At 30.4% G+C, this 23,943-nt stretch overlaps 4 protein-coding genes across 6 annotated transcripts; 2 read left to right on the plus strand and 2 right to left on the minus strand.

Annotated features, from left to right (window-relative positions):
- Positions 1 to 4,655: 4,655 nt before the first annotated feature.
- LOC113516968 (lysine--tRNA ligase) lies at positions 4,656 to 11,154 on the plus strand. 2 transcript variants are annotated; one of them, XM_026901478.3, is made up of 8 exons: positions 4,656 to 5,063; positions 5,134 to 5,509; positions 5,592 to 5,843; positions 5,955 to 6,347; positions 6,438 to 6,620; positions 6,876 to 7,036; positions 9,502 to 9,742; positions 10,663 to 11,154. In XM_026901478.3, exons 1-8 carry the CDS (start codon positions 4,966 to 4,968, stop codon positions 10,759 to 10,761), a joined length of 1,803 nt encoding a protein of 600 aa, XP_026757279.2. In that variant the 5' UTR covers positions 4,656 to 4,965; the 3' UTR covers positions 10,762 to 11,154. The 2 variants fall into 2 exon arrangements, with proteins under 2 accessions (XP_026757279.2, XP_026757280.2); XM_026901479.3 differs by having other exon boundaries at positions 4,658 to 4,943.
- Positions 11,155 to 11,411: 257 nt separating this feature from the next.
- Positions 11,412 to 12,599, minus strand: LOC113516975 (deubiquitinase OTUD6B). The gene has a single exon (XM_026901488.3). The coding sequence runs from the start codon at positions 12,306 to 12,308 to the stop codon at positions 11,421 to 11,423; it is 888 nt and encodes a 295-aa protein (XP_026757289.2). The 5' UTR covers positions 12,309 to 12,599; the 3' UTR covers positions 11,412 to 11,420.
- A 471-nt stretch (positions 12,600 to 13,070) lies between these two features.
- Positions 13,071 to 17,860, plus strand: LOC113516976 (platelet-activating factor acetylhydrolase IB subunit beta homolog). The gene is made up of 4 exons (XM_026901489.3): positions 13,071 to 13,285; positions 13,515 to 13,721; positions 14,866 to 14,988; positions 15,094 to 17,860. Exons 1-4 carry the CDS (start codon positions 13,220 to 13,222, stop codon positions 15,373 to 15,375), a joined length of 678 nt encoding a protein of 225 aa, XP_026757290.1. The 5' UTR covers positions 13,071 to 13,219; the 3' UTR covers positions 15,376 to 17,860.
- A 176-nt stretch (positions 17,861 to 18,036) lies between these two features.
- LOC113516974 (NADH dehydrogenase (ubiquinone) complex I, assembly factor 6) lies at positions 18,037 to 19,978 on the minus strand. 2 transcript variants are annotated; one of them, XM_026901485.3, is made up of 5 exons: positions 19,772 to 19,978; positions 19,422 to 19,659; positions 18,648 to 18,880; positions 18,401 to 18,563; positions 18,037 to 18,318 (listed from the first exon to the last, which is right to left on the minus strand). In XM_026901485.3, exons 1-5 carry the CDS (start codon positions 19,894 to 19,896, stop codon positions 18,139 to 18,141), a joined length of 939 nt encoding a protein of 312 aa, XP_026757286.2. In that variant the 5' UTR covers positions 19,897 to 19,978; the 3' UTR covers positions 18,037 to 18,138. The 2 variants fall into 2 exon arrangements, with proteins under 2 accessions (XP_026757286.2, XP_026757288.1); XM_026901487.2 differs by having other exon boundaries at positions 19,422 to 19,663.
- Between the last annotated feature and the right edge of the window lie 3,965 nt (positions 19,979 to 23,943).

Raw genomic sequence — 23,943 nt, forward strand, 5'->3', positions numbered from 1 at the left:
AAATTTTGACGGATTTATCAAGGAATAATTCTAGATCGTATGTGTATATGTTAAATAAGATTGGACTGAGAACAGATCCTTGTGGAAGGCCTTTCCATACTGTTCTAGATAATTTGGTATCTTCATCTAAATTCATATATATTGTTCTTTCTGATAAAATATTAATAATGAAATTAGAAAGCATTACCGGTACATTTAGAGCTTGTAATTTAGTTTTTAAAATAGAAATTATTACATTATCATAGGCAGAATTTATATCTAAAAAGGCTGAGAGGATTGACAAATTTTGTGAGAAAGCTATATGAATATCTGAAATAAGAATGCTCACATTATCTAAGGTGCTCTTACCTTTCCTAAAACCAAACTGGTTCAGGGATAGTAAGTTATTACTTTCTAAAAACCATTCTAGACGGTTTTTCACTAAATGTTCAGCTAGCTTTAGTAAGACAGAGGAAAGTGCAACAGGACGGTATGAAGATGGTTCAGAAGGTGGTTTATGAGGCTTTAGAAATGGTATAATAATCTGAGACTTCCATGAAGTAGGTATATTTCCCGAAATAATTATGGAATTAATTATATTTAAAAAGTAAATTAATGTCGCATCGCTAGCATTTTTAAAAAGGAATACGGTATACCGTCTTCTCCCGGTGCAGAGTCTTTAATAGAAGCTAGAACACCTTTAAGTTCTACTAGAGTAAAAGGAGAGTCAAGTTCGAATAATTCGTCAGAGACGGATAGAGAAATATTGTAAAGGCATTCCGGCACATAACTAGGAGCAAGACGATCTAAAAATTTATTCGCTAAAGTTAAATCGAGTGCAGAACGTGATGTATGATCACTAAAGGCAGATCTGAATCTTTTAATATTATTCCAAACGACTGATGAATTAACTTCTGGACAGATAGAAGAACAAAATCTTCTCCAGCCTTCTAATTTCTTTTTTTTCAGTAGTTTTCGAGTAGAACGTGAAACTGCGGTGTAAATTTCAAAATTTTCTGGTGTCATGTAATTATTATAATTTTTTTCAGCCTCTTTACGATTTTTAATTGCTTCCGTACAATCTTTGTCCCACCAAGGTGGCGAGGGAATTTTCCCTGAAGCACTATTTTTAACAGGAAATAATAAATCAGCAACCTCCTTCATATTTATCATCAAGTCATTACAACATTGATGTTCATTTCCATGGTAAACAATAGGTAACTCCGATATTTTATTATCTAAATATTGTTTGTAAATATTCCAGTCTACATTTGATAAATTATATTTAAGCCGAGGACCACTCTTTCGACTTGAGGGAATGGAAATTGGAAAAGAAAGAATGAGGGGAAAGTGATCGCTTCCGAAAGTAGAGGAATGAGGATACCACGACAGTGAAGAAGCTAAATCAGAAGAACATATTGAAATGTCAGGAGCACTAAACCCTTCATTCGGTGCAGTTCTACGTGTTGGTACATCTGAGTTAATAATACATAAGTTGTAAGTGTCAATTATCGTCAGGAGTTTTCCACCATAAAAATTAGAAGTAGAACTGCCCCACGATTGGTGTTGAGCATTAAAATCGCCCATTACGAGAAAAGGTTTAGGTAAAATTGAAAATAATTGTTCTAGTTGTGAATATATTTGGCATGTAGGATCAGGAATATATAAAGTAACAAAACAGATACCATTTATAATTATAGCAGCTGCATTAATGCCGCTATATACAGGAAGCGAAAAAGAAGAAAAAGGAAGGGAGTTTTTGACCAATATGGCAACACCGCCATATCCGTCAGCTCTATCATCACGGAGACTTGTAAAGCCTGAAATCCTAAAAGGATATCCTGGCTTTAACCAAGTCTCTTGGAGAGCTATTATAAAAGGATTATATTTATTAATCAAATAAAATAAGTCTGATTTCTTGTTTGTTATGCTACGACAGTTCCACTGAATTATTAGGACTTTGTAATCCATTGTGAGAAGTTAATAATTGAGAAAATACATTGTAAATGGCATCGTTGGACGGTGGTAAAGTTGTTTGTATCATTTTCGATTGCGATAACACTTTAATAAGCATGAGAATAATATCAAAGATGGATTGATTATTGTCAATATTATTTGATGATAATGCACAACCATTAGAGGGAGCAGGAATATTATATTCCTTAACTAAGGCTTCATGGGCAGAACGATCATATCCTTGTTGTGCTTTTTGAGGAGTGCGTGGTTTAAGTGTAACTGTTTTTTTATATGATGATTGAATATGTGGTAATGATGATTTCTCTTTGAGGAAAGAAGATTGAAAATGAGATTTATAAGACGGAGATGATGATGTTAATACATCTGAATATAGTTTAGAAGTGGGAGGATGAAATTTTGATGCTTCAGCATAAGAAACACAACTGTGGGCCATTGTTTCTTTAATGGCTTTCTGACGTGCATATTCAGGACATTTCTTACTAATTGCTGAATGAGAACCATTACACAAGATACAAGAAACATTTTCCTCATCTACTTCACATTTATCACCTGTATGATTTTGCCTGCATTTATAACACCGAGGATTTGAACGACACTGCATCTTGACATGTCCGAACCTACAGCAGTTATAGCATTGGATAGTGGGGTAAATGTACAAATCTACAGTTAAAGATGTGTAAAACATAAATACTCTTTTTGGTAATATTTGTCCATCAAAAGTAATAACAATGGTTTCAGTATTAATAAAACTTGGTTGTCCTTCATTAATGGTCTTTTTCTTAATTCTTCTGGTTTTTAGAATTCTCCCACAACCTATAGGTACTGATATATTTTGGATTACTTCCTCTTCTGTCCAATCTTTAGGAATACCCCTCACAATTCCCATACGGGTTACATGGAAAGAAGGTATAAATGCCTTAAAATTATGTGTTTCTAAGTGACTATTATTTAAAAATGCATTTGCATTTTCAAAATTTGAGAAAGAAAGCGATAAACGGTTTCTTCCTATTCTTTTGAGGCTACCATTCACTATATTATTTATCTTATTAGTGTGTAAAAAGCGACCAAATGCAATAGGATGTAATGTAGTGTTATCATTAGGATGTGTTTCATTTTTTTGTACATGAACGACATAAGGAGCTACATCCTCGGCATTGTACAAAGTTCTGCTTAAAGTACTGGGTGGAGAAGCAGGTTTAACAGACTTTTTTATTATTTACAACTGGTATTGATACTAGAGTTTGATTCTCATCCTCAATACATTGACAATCACTATCTTTAATTTTAGATTCGAGACCTTTGGTGTGCCTCCTTCGTTTTTTATTGCAATGTTTGCAAATGCGACGTTCGCCACGTACTCGCTTACGTTTAGAACTTGCAACGCTAGAACCATCTGTGTCCATACTAGATTCACCCAATATATCAAAACTATTATTAAATGGGATAGTTATATTTGCAGACACCTGGGGGTTGTCCCCCCAGGGTCTATAGGTGGATCCATAATGTCTAATTAATATAGGTAATTTACTTACCAATATTTACAGCAACAAACACTATTACTACAAAATATACAATTATATATACAATCTAATACACAATATATAAATAAGACTAATCCTTATATAATTAAAAATAAAATTAATTTAAAGAAGATCAAAAAACACTCCCGCTTTTTTAAACGTTTCCCGCGCTTTTTTTCTTAAATTTTGTTGCATCGTCTATAGAGTCAAAAACCACAGATAAGAGATACTATGTAAAAAAAATACACGTATAATAATAAATGCATAATTGAATCAATATTATGTTTGTGGAAAACTTGGGAAAAGTAGTAATTATAATATAACCACTTATTAGAGGCAAAGATTAGAGAGACTATGGGGATCGAAAGAGAAAGTATTTTCGTAAGTTTTGGTTTTTGAGTTGGCACTGCTCTTATATCGACGAAACAAGAAAATTAATCTAAGCAACCTTCTCTAATAGTTGTACACGTAGAAATAGTATGCCATAGAAGCGCTACGAGCGTATAATTTTTTTTATGGATGATAGTTAAACATAAAAAAGCAGGTCAATTCGTCCATCGTGATTTTTTTGATGGGTGAAAATGGAATGGTTATCCCGTCTGCGCTAACGGGATACGCTGGCGGAGCACTAGTGAAGGGTGATTGATGAGAATGAAAACAGGTCAGTCAGCCCATCATGATGAATTCATCAGGAATTAACCATGATATGAAATATCTGCCGTCATAAGGAATCAACTCCTAAGAAGAATAACCATTTGAAAGTCCTTTAGAATAAATTAAGCATGGTACCTGTGGTTTTTAGGTCGTCAATCCCCCATTCCCCCTTTTTCTTGGGCTTATCTAATTTTACCGGCTTGTATTTATTTAGTAAATATAGAATTGTTGATCCGTGTACGGACCTTAACCATATTTTATCAAGTTACTTAAAAATTCGAAAATCAAGTCTCATAAAATCAAACAAATATAGATAGGAAATCCTAATAAATTTTCAGATAAGTTAGATTATATGTAATAATTAATAATTCTACGCAAAGCGAATGAACTTGCGGGTATAAACTAGTTATAAATAGGTATTTAGGTAAGGATTGTAAGTAGATAATAAATTAAGATAATGATTGATATGATGTGATTTTTCTTTATCAATTTAGACTATGTGTGTTTATATATTTTAGAATAACATTATAACATGCAAGTTTCTAGGAATTATTTCCTTGTTGCATCATCCAAATCCAAAAACGTGTTGACGGTCTGTCAGTTGTCAGTCACTTTTTCATTTAGGTTTATGTATACTTACCTATATATATTTAGAGTACCTACCTTTCAACTACCTATAGTGCGTGTCGTTGAAAAAGATAGGTTATTTTAACTCGATGTGATTCTAAAAATTTATATTTCTGTAAATATTTAAACAAATAATACGTTAATATTTGCAATGGCTGATATTTCCAGTGAAAAATTATCTAAGAAGTGAGTATCGTGTGGAATAAATATGTTGGTTTTAAAGACATTAACTTCTATACCGATCGCTTGTGCTAGAAACATTTTCATCCACCGATGCACAAATTTTTCAACTGCAGTGAGCAAACGGTTTGTTAATATTTTTTTATAATAAATGTGGTAAAATTTACTTATATTCTACGTCTCACTTTATTTGTAGCGAATTGAAACGTCGTCTAAAAGCTGAGCAAAAATTGAAAGAAAAAGCTGAAAAAGCTGCTCAGCAGCCAGCCCCCGTGGCAACAGAGAAGAAATCTTCAAAACTAGAGGAAGAAGTTAGTCCAAATGAATATTATAAATTACGAACCGCAGCAGTTGCTGCTCTTAAAAATGGACCAAAAGAAGAACATCCTTATCCACACAAATTCAGTGTCTCAATATCATTGGAAGAGTTTATTGAGAAATACAATAACATAAACAGTGGAGAGGTATTAGAAAAAGTTACATTGTCTGTAGCTGGCAGAGTTCATTCTATCAGGGAGTCTGGTGCTAAGTTAATATTCTATGATTTAAGAGCAGAAGGTGTTAAAGTTCAGGTAAAGTCAAATATTTTAATGAATTATAACTATGAATTGACCTGCCATTGCAGAATTAACATAGATTTATATTATTTTTTAGGTGATGGCTAATGCAAAAATGTATGAGTCAGAAGAAAAGTTTATGCATGATACGGATAAACTGAGGCGTGGTGATATTATTGGTTGTATTGGTCACCCTGGTAAAACTAAAAAAGGAGAACTCTCCATCATACCAAAAAGTATTAAACTACTCTCACCTTGCTTGCACATGCTGCCACATTTGCATTTTGGGTTGAAAGATAAAGAAACTAGGTTCAGGAAACGATATTTGGATTTAATATTAAATGACAGGGTAATTATTTGTAATTGTTTTATTATTTTAATTTATTTTATATATAAAAATACATATACTTAATGTTTTTGTTATTTAATATGTTGAAATGCAAATCAAAATATTTTACAGGTAAGACAGATATTTTATACAAGAGCAAAAATTATAGCTTATGTCAGACGTTTTCTGGATAATATGGGTTTCTTAGAAATTGAAACACCAATGATGAATATGATTCCTGGTGGGGCTGCTGCCAAACCATTTATCACTCATCACAATGAATTGAACATGGACCTGTTTATGAGAATAGCCCCAGAGCTTTATCATAAGATGTTGGTTGTGGGAGGTCTGGACCGTGTATATGAGATTGGAAGACAGTTCCGAAATGAGGGAATAGATTTAACCCATAATCCAGAGTTCACTACATGTGAATTTTATATGGCATATGCTGATTATCATGATCTCATGACCATCACTGAATCAATGATTTCAGGTATGGTGAAGAGTATTCATGGTACTTACAAGGTGTGTATTAAAAGAAATGTTTGAGTTGCAATTATAATGTTATTTTAATTGAGTTTAATACCTAGTATTACACTATTTATAATTTTTTAGGTCAAGTATCATCCTGATGGATCTGATGGTGAGGAGATTGAAGTAGACTTCACTCCTCCATTTGCTAGGATGCCCATGATTCCTACTTTAGAGAAAGTGCTTAATGTCACTTTACCAACGGCTGATAAATTTGATACACCTGAAGCAAACAAATTTTTCAGTCAATTGTGTGAAAAACATGAGGTATTTAAGTATTAATTGTTTTTATATATTATGTGATATAAGCTTATAGCATTGTGTATCCTTTTGATTTTTTGCATTGGTAAATCAAAATATCTATTTTATTGTCGTTATTTGTATTTAAATTTATGAATATTACATTCCATATATATTTATAGATTTTACATATGTTATTATATATTTTATTCCAAGAGTATATCAATCAACAAAGTTATGCTTTGTTAAATGTTTATTAATATATTACTTAATAATTAACAGGTGGAATGTCCTCCGCCAAAAACTACAGCTAGGCTTCTAGACAAATTAGTGGGAGAGTTTCTTGAAGAAAAATGCATTAATCCTACATTTATATTGGATCATCCACAAATCATGAGCCCATTATCTAAATATCATAGAGAAAAACCTGGTCTAACTGAAAGGCAAGTAATAATAATTATATAAACAATATAAAAAATCATAAGATGATAATAGCATTCTATATTACTATAGCAATAGACTTTATTTTTTACATATTTGGTTAGGATAACATACTTTAACAAATTTGTTGCTATTTATTTATTCTTTATTCTATGAAAGTGTATTATATACCGAGGGAAAATGAAACGAAATCAAACCTAAAACATGATTATTTCCTACAAGAATGACCTTGACCTGATATGAAACAACCTTGCAAAGATTAGAAAATAGTTGTGATGTTTTTATACTCATACTATAAAAACTGATCAACTTTTAATTGGACTGAACTATTCAGGATTATATAATTAGGTTATTAATTAAAAAAAAAAAATCAAGTCACAGTTTAAGCTAGTAAGTATAACTTGGTATCAATTTAGGTATTTAGGAACCAACATTATTATACCATAGATAAAGCAGTACTCTTTTTTTCTATGATTATACCAATAAGTGAAAAGTGAAGGATTAATTTAATCTACAACATACCTCTCTGTGTGCTGTAGTGATTAGATCAATCCAATGATAGTAATACTTATCTATAAGAAAAAAATTACATATTTGAAAAATACTTAACTGACATCTAGCTAATATCAATCATTATGTAGTTATGGTGATAAGGAAAATAATGGGAATGTAATCAAAATTAACACAATAATTTGAAATGTGTACCTACAGATCAGGTAGGTATTCAAATGTGTTGTTGCTTTATACTTTACTTTTCAAGTATAATAAATATTTTTATTGCTATTAATGAGATATCAAAGTCCTATTGCTAGTAATACACCCATATTAGAGTGACCTGCATGCGGATTCCCTGAATATCTTTGTAGTCAATTTTTATTTATCACAATCTGCCAACTAACCTGTTTTCATTGAGGGGAGAAGATTTTTAGATAGATAGATACTCTTTATTGTTTCCTCCAAAACTTATTATAAATATAAATAATTTTTAGTAACGGGAATTAGTAACCCCATTGCTAGCATTACAGCCTGTCAGATCGATCTTCTCGCGGTTACTCCTGGAAACCATTGTGCTGAATTCCAGGTGTATTGATCACTAACTGACCTGCCTTTTCATTCTCAACTATTACCTCTCACTGGTGCCCCGCTAGCGTATACCGTTAACGCAGGCGGGGTACAATTCCATTATCAGCTATTAAAACAAACAGTTTTCATTGAGGGGAAGGGTTTATTAGTAATGCGCACTTCTAGTCCCATTGCTAGTAATATATCTTGTCAGGTCGTTCTCCATGTGGTTAACTATTGTGATTCATTTCCAGAGTAAATAGAAATCGCATGTTTTAGAATACCAATTTAACTTAAAATAATTTAGTTATTGAATCTTACATCTGCTTTATTTAAGAAACTTAACTACGTAGATACTATGAATAAATAAATATTTACTTACTGGAGTAATAAAGGCTTAAGTAAAATGTCTTATATAATTATCTATACCTAATTAAGTAAATTAATAGAGAATACCTACTTAGTTTTAATTTTAATAGGGGCAATAGAGTAATTTCTTATCTATTGATGCAATAATAAGATTGTCGAACTTAGTGGTACAATTCTGATTAACAAGCTGGGTTGCATATTTGATTTTGACTGATACTAAACTGTGCGAGTCAATTTTAATACGCCATTATCTCTCCAGCAATGATAAACTGACATTAAGAAAAATAATATACCTAAGCACTTGAACAAATAAATGTTCACCAAAAACAAAATGTCTCATGATTTTTTGTTTACCTGGGTTTTAGTCCAGTAAATATTTTTCTTAACCGATTTAAAAAAAGGCCGGAGTTCTCAATTAAATTGTATTTTTTATATATTCTCCTCAACATAGTTGAAAATCTAAATAATATTTATTTTGCAGGAAGTATCCACATAATTGCAATTCTGTAATACATTAATAAGTTTTTGACATAATTTTACTTTCAATTTTTTAAAAATATACTAAAATTGCCTTCCAGTTTTTATTTGAGACAGGAAGACTTTGTACAAAAGTCGTTTACTTGGATACCTGTGTGCCAACTGTTCGTGTTTCAACTGTAAAGCAGTCGTGTTTGCGTGCCTGTACTTCGGTTTAAAGGGTGGGACATGCCTGTGAATTTATAGAATACAGAAAATTAACACCTTAGTCCTCAGGAATGGCAACGCATGGGGGTATCATGGTACTGTTTATGTCTATAGGCGACGTTTACCACTTTCCATCAGTTAGGCCATCAGCTTGTTTGCCACTCTAAGTTGCATAAAAAAATGAGACAAATAAATAAACCTTTTTTTTACTTTGTATTGTTTAGTTTTTAACCCACACTAATGTCATATAATATTTTTATTAAGTGAAAATAGATTAATTTTGTTAAAATGATTGTGTTTTGTAGATACAAGTATTACTATTTTGTAAATTTTAATATATTTTTTTAAACAGGTTTGAATTATTTATAATGAAGAAAGAAGTTTGTAATGCATATACAGAACTCAATGACCCTGCAACTCAAAGGGAACGTTTTGAACAGCAAGCAAAAGATCGTGCGGCTGGAGATGATGAAGCTCCACCTACAGATGAAGCTTTCTGTACTGCTCTCGAATATGGTCTACCACCCACTGGTGGTTGGGGTTTAGGCATTGATCGTCTCACTATGTTTCTCACGGATTCTAACAACATCAAGGTTAGTTTTAAACTTACGCGTTTTGTGCGTTCATATTTGCCAGACACGGATTATATAATGGCAAGTAAGTAAGGTGTATGTCCCTTGATATTTTTGACTAATCATAGTTACAAATATGTTGAGGTAAATACTTTATTCACCATCTATATCAATAACTAGCTGTGTCCTGCGGCTTTACCAATATTCATGAATGTATAAAGTATTTTATGTATATTGTATATATTCTACCTATATACCAAATTTCATTCAAATCTGTTCAGCTGTTTAACCATAAAAGAGTTATTATTCTTACAAATTTACTTTCTAGTATTAGTAGGATATCAAGATTGTTAATAGTGTAGTCAATGTGATTGTTATTCCCAGTATTGGGTGTTCATAGTTTACGATAACTGCTTATTAACCTGGTAGGCTATAAGCTTGTTTGTAACTTTCACAGTAAATAGATCAAAACACAGATTTGCTCATGTGAAATAAGATAAATTTATACTGTAGGTTCAAGAAATTGTTAGTGAATGTACAAAATTACATTTAAATACGTTCAGCCATTTTAGTTTAATCAAATAACATCATTGATCTATAAGTAGAGGTGCATTTCAATCAATCAATTTTAATATTTGATTTTACCCACAAGTTCTTTTAAATTTTAATGTCTGGTGGTTAGCATAGTGAAGCTGTCATCAGTTGCAAGACTACAATGTGTTGAATGCGACATATGGTAATTTCAATGCTATTGCAATGTTCTTATGAGATCATGTTATTTCTCATTATCTAATAATGTAACAAACAGACCATTCATTATATAAAAATTCTATTGTTTTAGCTTTATTTCTTCTAGTTTTCCTAATTTTCACAAAAATATTGAAGACTATTATTTTATTACTTTTATTCATTAAGAGAATATTTTATATTGTCTTTTCCAGGAGGTGTTGTTATTCCCAGCAATGAAACCAGATGACCCTAATAAACACAATGAAGATGAAAAATCTCCGGCTACAACTATTATACAAAATGGCGTTTAAAAAAAATATGTTCACATAAGTGAATAGTAGACAATACTTGCTTCATTTATGTATTTTATTATTAAAATTTACTACACACCTTAAATTATTGTAATAATTATAGGATTACCTTATATATTGGTAGATTAAAAGACTACCAAGTGACTTTTAAGCTGATTATTTCTGCTTCTTATATTTCCACTTCCAGTTTTTATTTGAATAAATATGCCTTTATATATAATGTGTTGATATTTAAATAACTTTAACTGTATATTAGTATAATTGAATTTATATCTTATTTCCTTACTAAATTCATAACTTCAAAATGTTTATTTAATTATGCAAGAAAATTAACACAATTCAGCTTTCTTTTACAATGTTTTGCTTTTTTAGCAATAAAGTGAAAAATACCTATATCTTTTAATCATTTTAATATTATGATATTCCTCTATAAATACAGTATTACAATTTTTTTTTATAATTTGTATAAATATATAATGGAAAAATGTAGAGGATATAAAGAAGAGCTATGTAGAAAAATGTAAAATCTAGTTTCAATTTTCAGTTTTATATGATCTATTATTAGAAATTATAATTTTGAAAAATGTTAATTTGTGCAATTAAAGCAGTTCATTACATTATATAGGGTTTTGAAAAGAATAACAAATATCTAGATATTTTTATTTATTGCTATCTTCTATATCTGAATCATCATTAACACATGTTGAATTATAATGTTCACCCAAACTATACATGTGTCTATGATAAGCAATAATCAATGGATCATCACCAAATTCTGTTCCCTGCTCAATACAGTCAGGACCTGTAGCTTGTATTATGCTAATTGGACATTTTAATGAGTTTGATAAAGCTCTTATTTCTAATTGGCCGCCCCACATTTTCGTACTAGATATTTTATTACAATAGTCATTAAATTCTTCGTTGGTGAGCATTTCACATGTATCAGAATTACTCATAAATGGTAGAAAATCATCTTTATTATTACTGATGTAAGTAGCAACATTTCTCCTTAACTCTTCAACAGAAATAGACTGTTGTTTCTTTATTGCTAATTGATGTGCCACAGCTTTGTATAAACAGTCTCCATCAGATGGTATAGAAAATATTTTAAGATTTCTCTCTTTCAGTTTTGCAGTAATTGTCTGAATTTCTGTATTCCTGGGTCCATATAGGTTATCTTTCTCCTGCTGCTTTATTTGTTCTTCTCTCTTTCTTTCCTCTTGTAATTTCTTTTCTCTACGTTTCTGTGCTTTAGATACTTTATTTTTAGTAATATAATTTTCACCATTCTGTTCACATTGATTAGAAGATATATCAATAGAATTATTACATTCGTTTTTAATGTTTTCCATTTCTTCCTTATGACGAATATCTTGTTCTAACTCTAAGCGGGCTATTTCTGCTGTCAATTCTTTTTTCTTTGTTTTATCATTTTTAGCAGCTTTCTTTAATGCTTGAATTTGAGCTTGAAGTTCTTTCTTTTCCTTTCTATGTTTACTTTCTAAGGATATTACCATATCTACTTCGTTGTTGTTTTCAGATGTCATATTGAATATTATAATTTCATTAATATTATTATTTACCTTTAAATACTGCCAAAATGGAAGTGTTAAATTATGGCTTACGCTGATTTCCTATTCCGTATTAGATTTTTCAGCAGAAAATGTACTCTCTGTACAAGTGAAAGTTTATTTGATTCCAATCAAATAATTAAGTATCACAGAAGGAGTGAAAGTATCTATTTAAATTATAAATTCGAATGATGAACATTGTATGGAAATTGATAAAATTTTCCAAAAAGTAAAATATATTACAAAGTTAATCTTTGACATTAAATTGACTGACTGCTTAATTAATTTGATTGACAATTGACTGACTGATAAGTATCTGATTTGTCGATCATAGAATGACATTATTCTTAAGTGCATAAGTTAAGAATAGTACTTGGATGAAATTGTTCCTAAATGCAAATCCTTCATGGTTGTTTATCTTAAGTGAAGTCTTTAGTCTTGAGTGACGATACATCACGCAGGAACCGAATATTTGACATATTTCAATCTGTCACAAGCAGACGCGTACACTTACTAGTGCATTGCACTGTTGAATCTGCATATGCGACACGGTCAGTCAGGTTTTGTATATTACAAGCAAATTGTCTTAGTATTTTAAAATTCGTCCAAATTTCATAATGATGACTAATGACTTCATTCTCGCTACCTACCTATGTATGATTGAAACATAGATTAAGGAATGCAAGTCCCGTCTATGGACAGATAAATTTGAAACTGACAGTGTCAGATTAGACAGTGACAACTATCTATCAACCGCCAAGCTTTCGAGTACAGATTTTATATCGTAGTATTTCGTAGTAATTTCTTTTTTGCCAGCTATTAATTTTATCCATTTTGTTTGTAAAAAAATAAATGTATTAGAGATTCACAAATTTAAATTTGTTATAATGAATCCCTGTTCTGTCCCTGCACCTCAGCAAGATTCGGAAGGTGATGGTCGATGGAACAGCATTGTGAGTGATCGGTGAATTGAATATTTATACAAATTTTATGAATTTCGTTACCGTCGTTTTTGCTGTAATTTTTTTAGAATATTAAAAGAATATCAAACTTCAACTTAAATATAACTTCTTTCAATTTCGTAATATCTATCTTTGATTTATCTTTACGGGTATATCGATATATGTACGTAGGTATCTAATATTAAGAATATAAGTCTATAATATTGTTTTCTATTTGCAGCACAATAGGTTCCTGTCGGATGCCAAAGGAAAAGACGCAGATGTAATTTTTATTGGAGATTCTATACTACAAGCTTTAGAACACACTGAAGTTTGGAATCAGTGGTTTGCTCCACTTCACTGCCTTAATTTTAGTATTCACAAAGATCAAACTCAGAATGTTCTTTGGCGTATAAAAAATGGGGAACTCGATCATGTTGACCCAAAAGTGAGTGTATATGCATTATAAAATAACACAGTAGTAGATATGTAACAAGGTGAGAGTGAGAACATCAAAAATATTGCAGATAGTTAATCAAAGCAAGTGCAAAAGTAACCCTTGAAGTAAAACATGGGAATACCTGTTCTTGAGTAAGCAATGTGGTAGTAGAATGACTAAATTTTTTTAAGGAGTGTTCTTAACCCTTGCTTATTAAAGTGTTGCAATCTTGCAATTATCTATTAATTTTGAGAAAATATTTAACTTTTTTTAATGTTTTTAAACTGTTAAACACAAAAGTAAAGTGTTAATCATAGAATACATTGCATTTAAATCTACCAAGTAAAATCCAAGTTTTTTGTGATAGCCAAATTAGAATATTATTACATGATTAATGTTTTATTTTGCTAGCAGAGAATTTTTCAAATAGATAATCAGAAACATTGAAAAATGTTGATTTGATTTTGAAAATTGATAGTTAATTGTGATGTTACTATACTATTTTGTTATAAATGCTCTTAATATTTTATGTATAATGTTCATGCATATACTCCCTATAAGTACCTGATACTTTTATAATAAATTTAAGTAGAAGTATGATATGTTTGTTGCCAAGGATAGTATTACCAGTTGGTATGGTATTAGGAGATGGTGATGGTATATAATCTCCCACTACTATCCATCCATAGGGTCATTAACTTAATTATTGTATGAGTAAATGTTAAGATAATTATAGTAATTTTAGACTTTATGTCTTAAAAATCAAATATAAATAAAAAACATTGAATTTCTTACAGATGCTTATCTGGTATCTTATAATACAGGGTATTCTTGATTAAACACAATAATTAATAAACTTCTGTATTAATACTCACTATAATAAATCTAGCTGCCACCCACTCCAGTATATCTATTTTTTAAATTTATCTAGATTCAGTTTTGTTTATGTTGTGAATGGTTCCTATGATGGTCTGATAATTAATGTTTTTTTTTTTGTCTCTTATAATATTTCTTGATAAGACAGTATAAAAAGTTGTAGTTAGAATAGAAGACTGCTATTTCTCTCAGCCTATCCAATATCCTATCTAAAAAAATATTATGTACACACACTACTACACATAAGTAATTATTGTTCTTAATATTGTTTTAATAGGTAATAGTTGTACATGTTGGAACAAATAATGTTGATTATACTCCAGAGCAAGTTTGTGAAGGAATCTTAGAAATAATAACAACCATAAGGGAGAAACACCCAAGTGCTTATATAGTATTACCTGTAAGTATTACATCATCATGTTATTAATATTTTGACATATATTATTGTTAAATATTAAAGCTGATACTTAATAAGTTTATATAAATAAATATTATATAATTTCAGAGTCTTCTTCCACGAGGACAGCATCCAAATGCGTTAAGAGAAAAAAATTCTAAGATAAATCAGCTACTACGTGAGAAAGTGTTAAATATGAATAAAGTTGAAATGGTGTCAATAGATAAAGGTTTCATACAAACTGATGGTACCATTAGTCATCATGATATGCATGACTATTTAACTCCAACGAACGCAGCATGTCGTAAGGCTTTCGAACCAATATATGACCTATTACAGCAGCTGTTGTCTGAAGGTGAACCCGAAAAAGATTTAACACCTTCTGAATAATGTGAAAACTATATATTAATTGTGGTGGCTTTTTATTATGCAGCAAACTGATTGTGATTATACAGTACTTACAGATAGCTTTTTTATCATAGGCTTAAGTATGCATTTAGAATATATTTTAACTTATGAACTTTTACATTCCAAATTAGATTTTATTAAATTGGCTGTGTTTATACAACTAATTTCACCTTATTATTTCTGAAAAAAAAAAAGAATTGTAGTATCTTATTGTCAATATTATCCCGTATGTTTTACTTTCACCACATAACGAATAGTTTAGAACAAATAAAAAAAAACAGATTAAAATTATGATGGTGTTAAAACATAGGGACAATATACATATCAACAATTCACAGGGTTTGATACTTCAATGACAATTCTTGTTTGCTTGTTATTTATGCAGCTATGAAGGAGTTAGGAGAACAAAATGTACTACAGTTATCTAATGTTACAAACTATATTTTGGCATTGTTACTTTAATTTATATTTAAAAGTTACTTAATTTAAATAATACTGTTAATAATATTTAATTTAAATTATTTATATTACAGTAAGAACACAATTATGAAAGTACAGTAATGACTAGTATTTGAAACACTTGAGATCATGACCAATATGAATAATGATGCTCTTTGTTGGTTTATTTTTAGTTGACTAGGTTTCAGTTTCATTCAAACTTATAATTTCAACTCTCATTATTTTGTTCCACAATTATATGTGAGTTGGCTAGTGTTGGCACAAAAGATTAGTTTACTTTTATGACAAAAATGATATTATATTTTTCATTGTTTTATACAGAACTCAAATATTTTTTTGTGTGAACAGTTTTTATTACATTCCTCTGTTAGTCTTACAAAGTATACAAACGATTATTCAACAAGTAGCATACCTACCAAAGAATTTGGATTCTATGTAACCAAAGCAAAAAAATGATTCATTATTGCATAATAAATATCTGTATGTAATAACTATTCAATTATATTTTTGATACATAATTGAGTTTAAGTAATAAAAGAAGCATGTTATATTTAGGAGAAATAGTTGGTATGAATGGTAGTATGATCAAGTACATCTTTTCTAAGTACATACACACACATTGTTATTCTTTAGACTACATAATGTATACAATAATTTAAGTTTTGAGTGAATTTATATCACTGTAACCTTATTTGTAGCTAGCTATTTAAGGTACTATTAGGTACTCAGGTTGCCAAACATGTTGCTTGAATCTCAATTTGTTATAAGTATTTATTTGCATGAAGAAGCTTGAAAGTAAACAGTGCAATTATTTCTACATAAACAAAATGTTTTATTTTATCCTCTTTGTAGTATAGTGACATTTAGAAAAATAAGACAATCATAAAATGGTTAATGGGGCAAATATGTGTTTAATGAATGTGTTTATGGAACAAATAATTTAATAAGAAGGTTACTTTGTGTCTAATCTATTCAGTAAGGCATGATTTTCAACAAACTGCACTGTGTCAGTTCAGAAAGGATACGAACGTATTCGGCGATACCCAATCCCATTCGGCAGCATGCCGATGTATGCGATCGGCTCCGACCGTCGCTTGTGAATATATCCGTTTTTGCACCTAGTCAAACAGTTTCATTTTTACAGTATTAATGTGTTTTAATTTTTTAAAATTGTTGAAGTTGACGTAGTATTGTTAACTGTTGTATTGGAAGAAGAAAATAATCATAAAACACGAAAGAAAAGAAAATGAGTGGTTTCACTTGGCCACGGCTTTGGACGCACGTGATGACAGCCGAATGAATTCGATCGGATACGACGACAGGCGAACGGAGTCGTTCGTACATCGTAGCATATTTTTGGCTAAAATTGCCCGCGATTAAGATGCTGTGCGCGGCTTGGTAATATAGACTACTGTGTACACGATTTAATATCGTTTAAAGATTGTAAAATCGGTTCTGATTCGATTCAATGCGAGCAGTTTGGTGGAAATAAGTAATGAGTACAATACAGTTATTTAATTTTAGTGATTATTTTAGTAGGGCAAATCTAATTTTTAATTTTGAATAATAATACTGACACAGTCTAGGTCACTTTTTATGTATGTCTTTTTGTAATTCACTTGCCTAAAATCAATTCCCGAACAAATTAACAACTATTCGTGAAAATGGGAGCTGATAAAAATCCACTTAATGGATTCTTGTAACTAGAAAGGATATTAGTGGTTTTTTATTATTTTTTATTTAAGAGTTTATCATGTTGGGACATCTAATTCATGTATTATCTTCCAAACAATTCTATTCCAGGCTATATCTTTTCACCTCCCTATATGACATGACACCTAGTGTTTCCTTCATGTCTCATGTACTTTTAGTATAACTTGTTTTTAAAGATTTTAAATATTGAAGATTATTTTTATTACATTTAAAATAATTATAATAAATAAAAAATAGAAGAAACCACTAAAGAAAATATCTTGCTTTACTAGACTGGGGTTAATAAATGTTAATAAGTGATCATGGTCATATGTTGATCATGACAAATTGGGAAAGACCATATTAAAACTGATTTGTTTTTTGTGGCTTTTGAATAGAGCTATATGTTCAGGGCCCTTAGTATTATTATAAAAATCATAACATTTTACTTTTGACTAGTTGTGGTATTCATATAAAAAATACCCATTTTGACAATTGTAATTTATTTATTCAGTTATAATATTAAATAGGTACATTAAAGTGTTTTTAATGACGAAATAATGGCTTTTTTCTATATACATAATTAGATAACAGTCAATACTTATTCAATAATCTGTTGAAATAAAGACTGAATGGCAAAGTAGCACTTCCTAAGGCTAAAGATTTGTCAAATACATTGAAGTTACACTTTTGTAATTTAGTAAGGTAAGCATTGACAGATATAGCTGGTAAAAATATCTGTTTAGCCAATTTTGGTACCGTAATACTTCTGGCCTGAAAGAGTAGAAAAAAATATTATTTGAATAAACATTTTCAAGATTTCATTAATAAATACATAGTAAAAATAAATACATGCCTTTTGTAAATGACTATTTGCTCTGCTTGCAACTTCAAAACTAACACTTCTCATATTCTCACTATCAATGCCCCTTAATACAGTTTCTTGACTAATTCCATTGTTCATGAGAATATCCATGGGTAATGATACCATTTTGTGATGGTTTGAAACAAATATTGATCTGTAACAAAGTGATTTTTAATAAACAAAATTGGAAATTTTGACATTAATCAGTAGTTAATTAAAAATGAGTAAGTAAAATTACCTCAATACATTGGCAAGTCCTTGTGCTTTCCCTAAATGTGACGCAGCATGATCTGCATGTACATTTTGAATTCCAGCTACACTTAAAATAAGGTAATATATGGAGGATACTGTATCTTCTGAATATCTTTCTAGATCTTCTAAGCTACGGAAGTATTTAGATTTCATTATGTTGCTCCTTGATGTTATAAGTTTTTCTAAATACCTCCTGGGCAAATTATAGCAGCAGCAAACCTTGTTGGAAACAAAAAGTATAATGATTCTGATATATTATTAATGCTTAAACCATCTTTTATTTTCTATATTTATGTACTAAACATTAGGTAAATGCCCTCATAATCCCCAAGTTCTGGCCTAGTTTAGGGACTGATGGTAATGCAGACTTTTTTCTCATTCAATATAAATTGTACTTTATGCAACTGTAGCTCACTTTAACTATCTAATTAACATTGTACATTTTTATGTTTATCATGCAATAAATAATTATTATTAAAGAGGAAATTGGAATCCCCCTTTTTTTATATTAAAAAAAATCCCAACTACTAAAGGCTATGGTTGACATCACCAAGATACTAGAATAAAGGGTATTATGATAAAAAAAGGTACAATGGTGCCTTTCTATAATATAACTTATTAACAATACCCCATTAATCTTTATTGTATTCATTAAAAAAATCTAAAAGTAGGTTCCTCAAATTTAGTTTTGTGTAATAAGTTCTGGAATGTTATAGTCTATTTTTAATCATTCAATAAAATAACTAGTTACTGGTCTTACTTTAAATAATTCCTGAGCTACTGGATTGGCTGGTATGTTTCGGAGATTTTGATCACTTTTATAAATATCTTTAAGTGTATCTTGCCAAAACTGCAGTCTGAATGCTGCAGTTTGTACATCGGTAGTTTGATCCTGTATACGAGCTACTTCAACGTTAAAAGCTCTAATTACAAGTGTCGGTGAACGAATCATTTTTGTCATAAGTAACGTTGCCAAAAAGTTTTCGTAGTCATGCTGTCTATCTGTAAAATAAAACACAAAGTACCAGAAAATTACACAATAACTTCTAGGTTCAGACACCTGATTTTTTCTGAATTTCCATTTAACTTATTCAAATTACAAGCACTTACTTTACAATATTTGCACAGTAATTAACAGCATCACTAGAGACGACATTTGTTGAATGTAATCTTGAATTAAGCGTGTACATTCTGGTATACTTATTTAAATGTCTAAAAAGATTGTTTATTTTCATTTTATTTAATGTATTAATTGCACAATTTTGTGTATTTCTGGTCAAAATAATTTTAATTTATGATTTTTTTTTTTTTTTTACGTTTGTTCCGAATTCAAAGAGATAATTTGTCTGGAATTTAATTTATGAATTTATCTGTCAGTCTATCAGTTACTGTCTGACAATGTCAATCAAATTGTCATTTCAAACGAATCGTAGAAAAAGACCGCAGGCGCTATCCTTATTGATTATTCTACAGAGATCAGGGATAGTAATTTATCTAAGATCAATAAATTTTAGAGAATTATTATAGGTATTATTCTTGTAATATTTTACTTTATGACCTAGATCAATACAAACAAATAGTCATACAAATATTAAATGTGCAGGATTAAATCTATGACCATCGGTACGTGGGGCAATGTATTATACCGCTGGATCACCGAGATTTTTTTTAATGGGTGATAATGGTATGGTAACTCCGTCTGCGCTATCGGTATACAAACAATGGCGGGGAATCAATGATAGATGACTAATGAGGATGAAAGTGGTTAGTTAGCTCATCCAGACGAATTCAACTAGAACTAGCCACGATGGTTTCTAGAGGGAACCACGTGGAGGTCAACCTGATAGGGTATATTGCTAGTAATGGAGCTATTTGACCCCATTACTAACAATCCCTTTCTCCTTGATCACCGAGGTTGTCAACGCCTCTGAGCACTGCCTTAGGGATTATACTTAGCGACAATAGATGTTTACTTTTTATTCATGAAAATTTACTACATAGTATTAAAATCTTTATTAAGGTATTAAGCAAAGGACTCTAATATAATAGATACGCGTCGAGGTAAATATTTGTTATGTTTGACTATGTAAAAACATTACCAATGTGCGTAAATAATAACAAGAACATAATATGCAAATACCTATGCAAAAGTACAATAACATGTTGTTTTGTTGACAGTATGATGTAAATACGATTAAAATATAATATTTTCAGATGAATAAGTACACCGATGAGGATTAAACTGCATAGTAAAATGTTTATAATAAATCAATAAAGTCCATTGTTTAATTTAACCCTTTTATCTACTTTTATTTTAAAAGCAAAAAAAAGAGCAATCTCAGACAGAATATCAACCGCAGTAATATCTTAATTAATTTAAATTATCTTCTTTATCTTTATTCTGATGCTGAAGATTGGATTTTTTACCTTCAACAGAGAAAAAAAAATAATCAAAAGTCATCTATACCTCTGTTCCATTAATTTTTCTGCTATAAAGTAACTGTATTTGCAGGTATACGTAATACGAAGGTGTAACACCATAGTCCTCAGGATTCGCAACGTATGTGTGTGTGTGGGGGGGAAGGGATTGTTTCCTAACAATCTCTTCCCCCCCCCTACGCATGGGACTGGTAACTAATTGCTAATAATATACCCTATCAGGTCGGCTTCCCCGTTGTTCCCTAGAAACCACCGTGGTGAATTCCAGGTGTATTCATGACGATGGGCTAATTGACGTGCTCTTTCATTCTCATTTGTTATCCCTCATTGGTGTCCCGCCAGCGTATACTGTTAGCGCAGGCGGGGCTACCATTCCATTATCATTAAAAAAAAAGCATGAGAGTTATTGACATTCACAATGTATTCTGTGACGTCCATGGTCTTGTTCATGTTTATAGGCGACAGCTACCGTTTTACTTCTGGTGGGCCGTCAGCTTGTTTGTAATTTGAGTATTATAAGAAAATCTAATAGAAGATAGATTGATGATATGTAAAATATATTTTGCGAAATATATTTTTAATTCATGAAAACGTAATAAATTGCACAAGTGACAGATGATATGAAGTCAGTTTAGTCAGCCTATCGTGGCGACTTTATTAGGAATTACCCACAATGGTTTTCAGAGGGTATTGTGTGAAGATTTTTTGTTTTTTAATGGATGAAAATGCAATGGTAACCCCGCTTGCGTTATTGGCATACATTGGTGGGGCATAAGTAAGGGATTATTGATAAAGATAGAAAGGCAGGTTTATCGTCCCGAATTAAACGATAAATTAATCACGATGGTTTCCAAGGGGAATCGCGTGGAGGTCGACCTGGTAGAGTATATTGATAGTAATGGGTACTAAACTCCCAATTACTGACAATTCCTTCCTCCTACTGTGTAGAGGTCGACCTGACCTGATATATTGCTAGTAATGAGGACTTACCTCTTCACTACCTTCGTATTCGGAATCGTAGTAGCGTAGATAGTCAAAGACCACCGATTCCGACCATATAACACTGTAATGTAATTATATGTCCATTTTACTAGGTATCTATTTAAATCAATTAAATTGAATTTTTTTACATAATCATTTTGATATGTTGTCATCTCGTCAATGAATTTCATAAAAATTGTTTAATATAAGATTTGGACCTTGTCAGATTTTATCTAGAGTTTAGTAAACGTTATAAAACGAGTCGCATTTATATTCTAAACGATGCTAGTTTTTTAAAACTCTCTACTTCATTATTTTCATAAATGACTTGAATATAGGAATTATGTTGCCTCGAACAATTGATAAACCATGGACAATTCGCGCTTCTACGATGGCGAGGAATACTCGCAATCTAATACGAAATATTGTTGAAAATATGCCAGCGATACTGAATCCCAATAAGAAATTTATACCTCTTTCTCTTGGTGAGTGTTTATTTTTTATTATGTAGTGAACTTAGTACCCATTTTGGCGTAGTCAATAGGAAATAAACATGACTTTTTTAAATAGATGAAAATGAAATTTTTGGGATGTACAATTTCGTTATCTAAATAATTTTTTTTTTTTTTATTTTTAAACAGATTATCTCTTATTTTTCATTTTCAAATATGTAGGTGATAATGAAATGGCAATGGTAGACTTGCCAGCGGTGAAACCATACTGACTGTGATAGTCCGTTAATGAAGTGTTGTAACATTTGATTTAACATTATCAATGAAGTGCAAAATAGATATAGGTGAGTTCCCTGGCTCAAATTTATCTGATTTAAATAGTGGGATTAATTTGCTAAATTTCATTAAATGTGGAAAAACGCATTATCAATACGTGCTTGATATGGAAATATCTATGAAAGAATTAACTACTTTTACAGACACAAAGGTCTTCCGTATTTTTTAAATTTAGCTGTTTGAATATTTTTATGATATGAAATGATGAGTCCAGAGAAGATGTAATATCAATCGTGAAGGCAAAAAAATCTTCGACATCTTTTGTTGTTGATTAATTTATTATCATAATTTAATAAATGAGGCTATTTTAGATCTTCCAGTTTCTTTATTTATAACAATTGTTTCTTAATTTGTTTATTAAAATATAGTAGTGATACAAACTTTTTTAAAAATTTTAGAATAAGCTTTGAACATCGAAATCGATATTTTTTTTGTCTTAAATCAAACAAAATATTTCTCGATAAAAATAAAGAAAAATTGTTCATATTCTGATAAAATATTAATTAGTGGTTAAAGATAATCAGGATTAAAATAGCAAATAATTTATTTTTATCGCGCTTTTGTATTTATTAATATATATTAGCTTTTTGATTTTTTAATATTTATTAAACGTAATTAACAACTTGACCACAGTGATAGGAAGTTTATTTTTATAATAATCGCAGTTACAAAAAACATTGTTATTATTAATTAGACATGACATATTATTACTTATATATTTTGTTCTGAATATATAATCAATATAATTTTTTTAATACTATTAAATACTTTTTTCTATATAGCAAATTATATATCTTCTATACTAGCGATACATTTAGTTGTTGCCACTGTCTTGGTCATACACCGAGCGCAGTGACGTTTACGAGTATATAGATACCGAAAACATGAAATGAATATTTCAGGTGATCCTACTGCTTTTGGAAATCTCATTCCGCCAAACGAGTTACTACAAGCTGTTCGAGATAGCATAGATGTCAATGAGAGTAGATTTTTTATTGGTCCGAATTTAAATTTTGGCGAAATTTGGCAGCTTTTTTAAATATATGAAAATGAAATTTTTGGGATGTACAATTT

The sequence above is a fragment of the Galleria mellonella genome, unplaced genomic scaffold, assembly GCF_026898425.1.
Source record: "Galleria mellonella isolate WM207_F2 unplaced genomic scaffold, CSIRO_AGI_GalMel_v1 utg143, whole genome shotgun sequence".
In the NCBI taxonomy this organism is placed as follows: domain Eukaryota; kingdom Metazoa; phylum Arthropoda; class Insecta; order Lepidoptera; family Pyralidae; genus Galleria; species Galleria mellonella.

Bases quoted from the DNA above. Each gene is read 5' to 3' on its own strand.
- LOC113516968 (XM_026901478.3), top strand. From the start codon at position 4,966: ATGTTGGTTTTAAAGACATTAACTTCTATACCGATCGCTTGTGCTAGA. The intron at 5,510-5,591 runs GTAAAGTCAAAT...ATTATTTTTTAG, and splicing joins CAGAAGGTGTTAAAGTTCAG to GTGATGGCTAATGCAAAAAT. The intron at 6,348-6,437 runs GTGTGTATTAAA...ATAATTTTTTAG, and splicing joins GTATTCATGGTACTTACAAG to GTCAAGTATCATCCTGATGG.
- LOC113516975 (XM_026901488.3), bottom strand. From the start codon at position 12,308: ATGACATCTGAAAACAACAACGAAGTAGATATGGTAATATCCTTAGAA.
- LOC113516976 (XM_026901489.3), top strand. From the start codon at position 13,220: ATGAATCCCTGTTCTGTCCCTGCACCTCAGCAAGATTCGGAAGGTGAT. The intron at 13,286-13,514 runs GTGAGTGATCGG...TTCTATTTGCAG, and splicing joins ATGGTCGATGGAACAGCATT to CACAATAGGTTCCTGTCGGA. The intron at 13,722-14,865 runs GTGAGTGTATAT...TTGTTTTAATAG, and splicing joins TCGATCATGTTGACCCAAAA to GTAATAGTTGTACATGTTGG.
- LOC113516974 (XM_026901485.3), bottom strand. From the start codon at position 19,896: ATGAAAATAAACAATCTTTTTAGACATTTAAATAAGTATACCAGAATG. The intron at 18,881-19,421 runs GTAAGACCAGTA...GTTTCCAACAAG, and splicing joins TAGCTCAGGAATTATTTAAA to GTTTGCTGCTGCTATAATTT. The intron at 18,319-18,400 runs GCATGTATTTAT...CTACTCTTTCAG, and splicing joins CAAATAGTCATTTACAAAAG to GCCAGAAGTATTACGGTACC.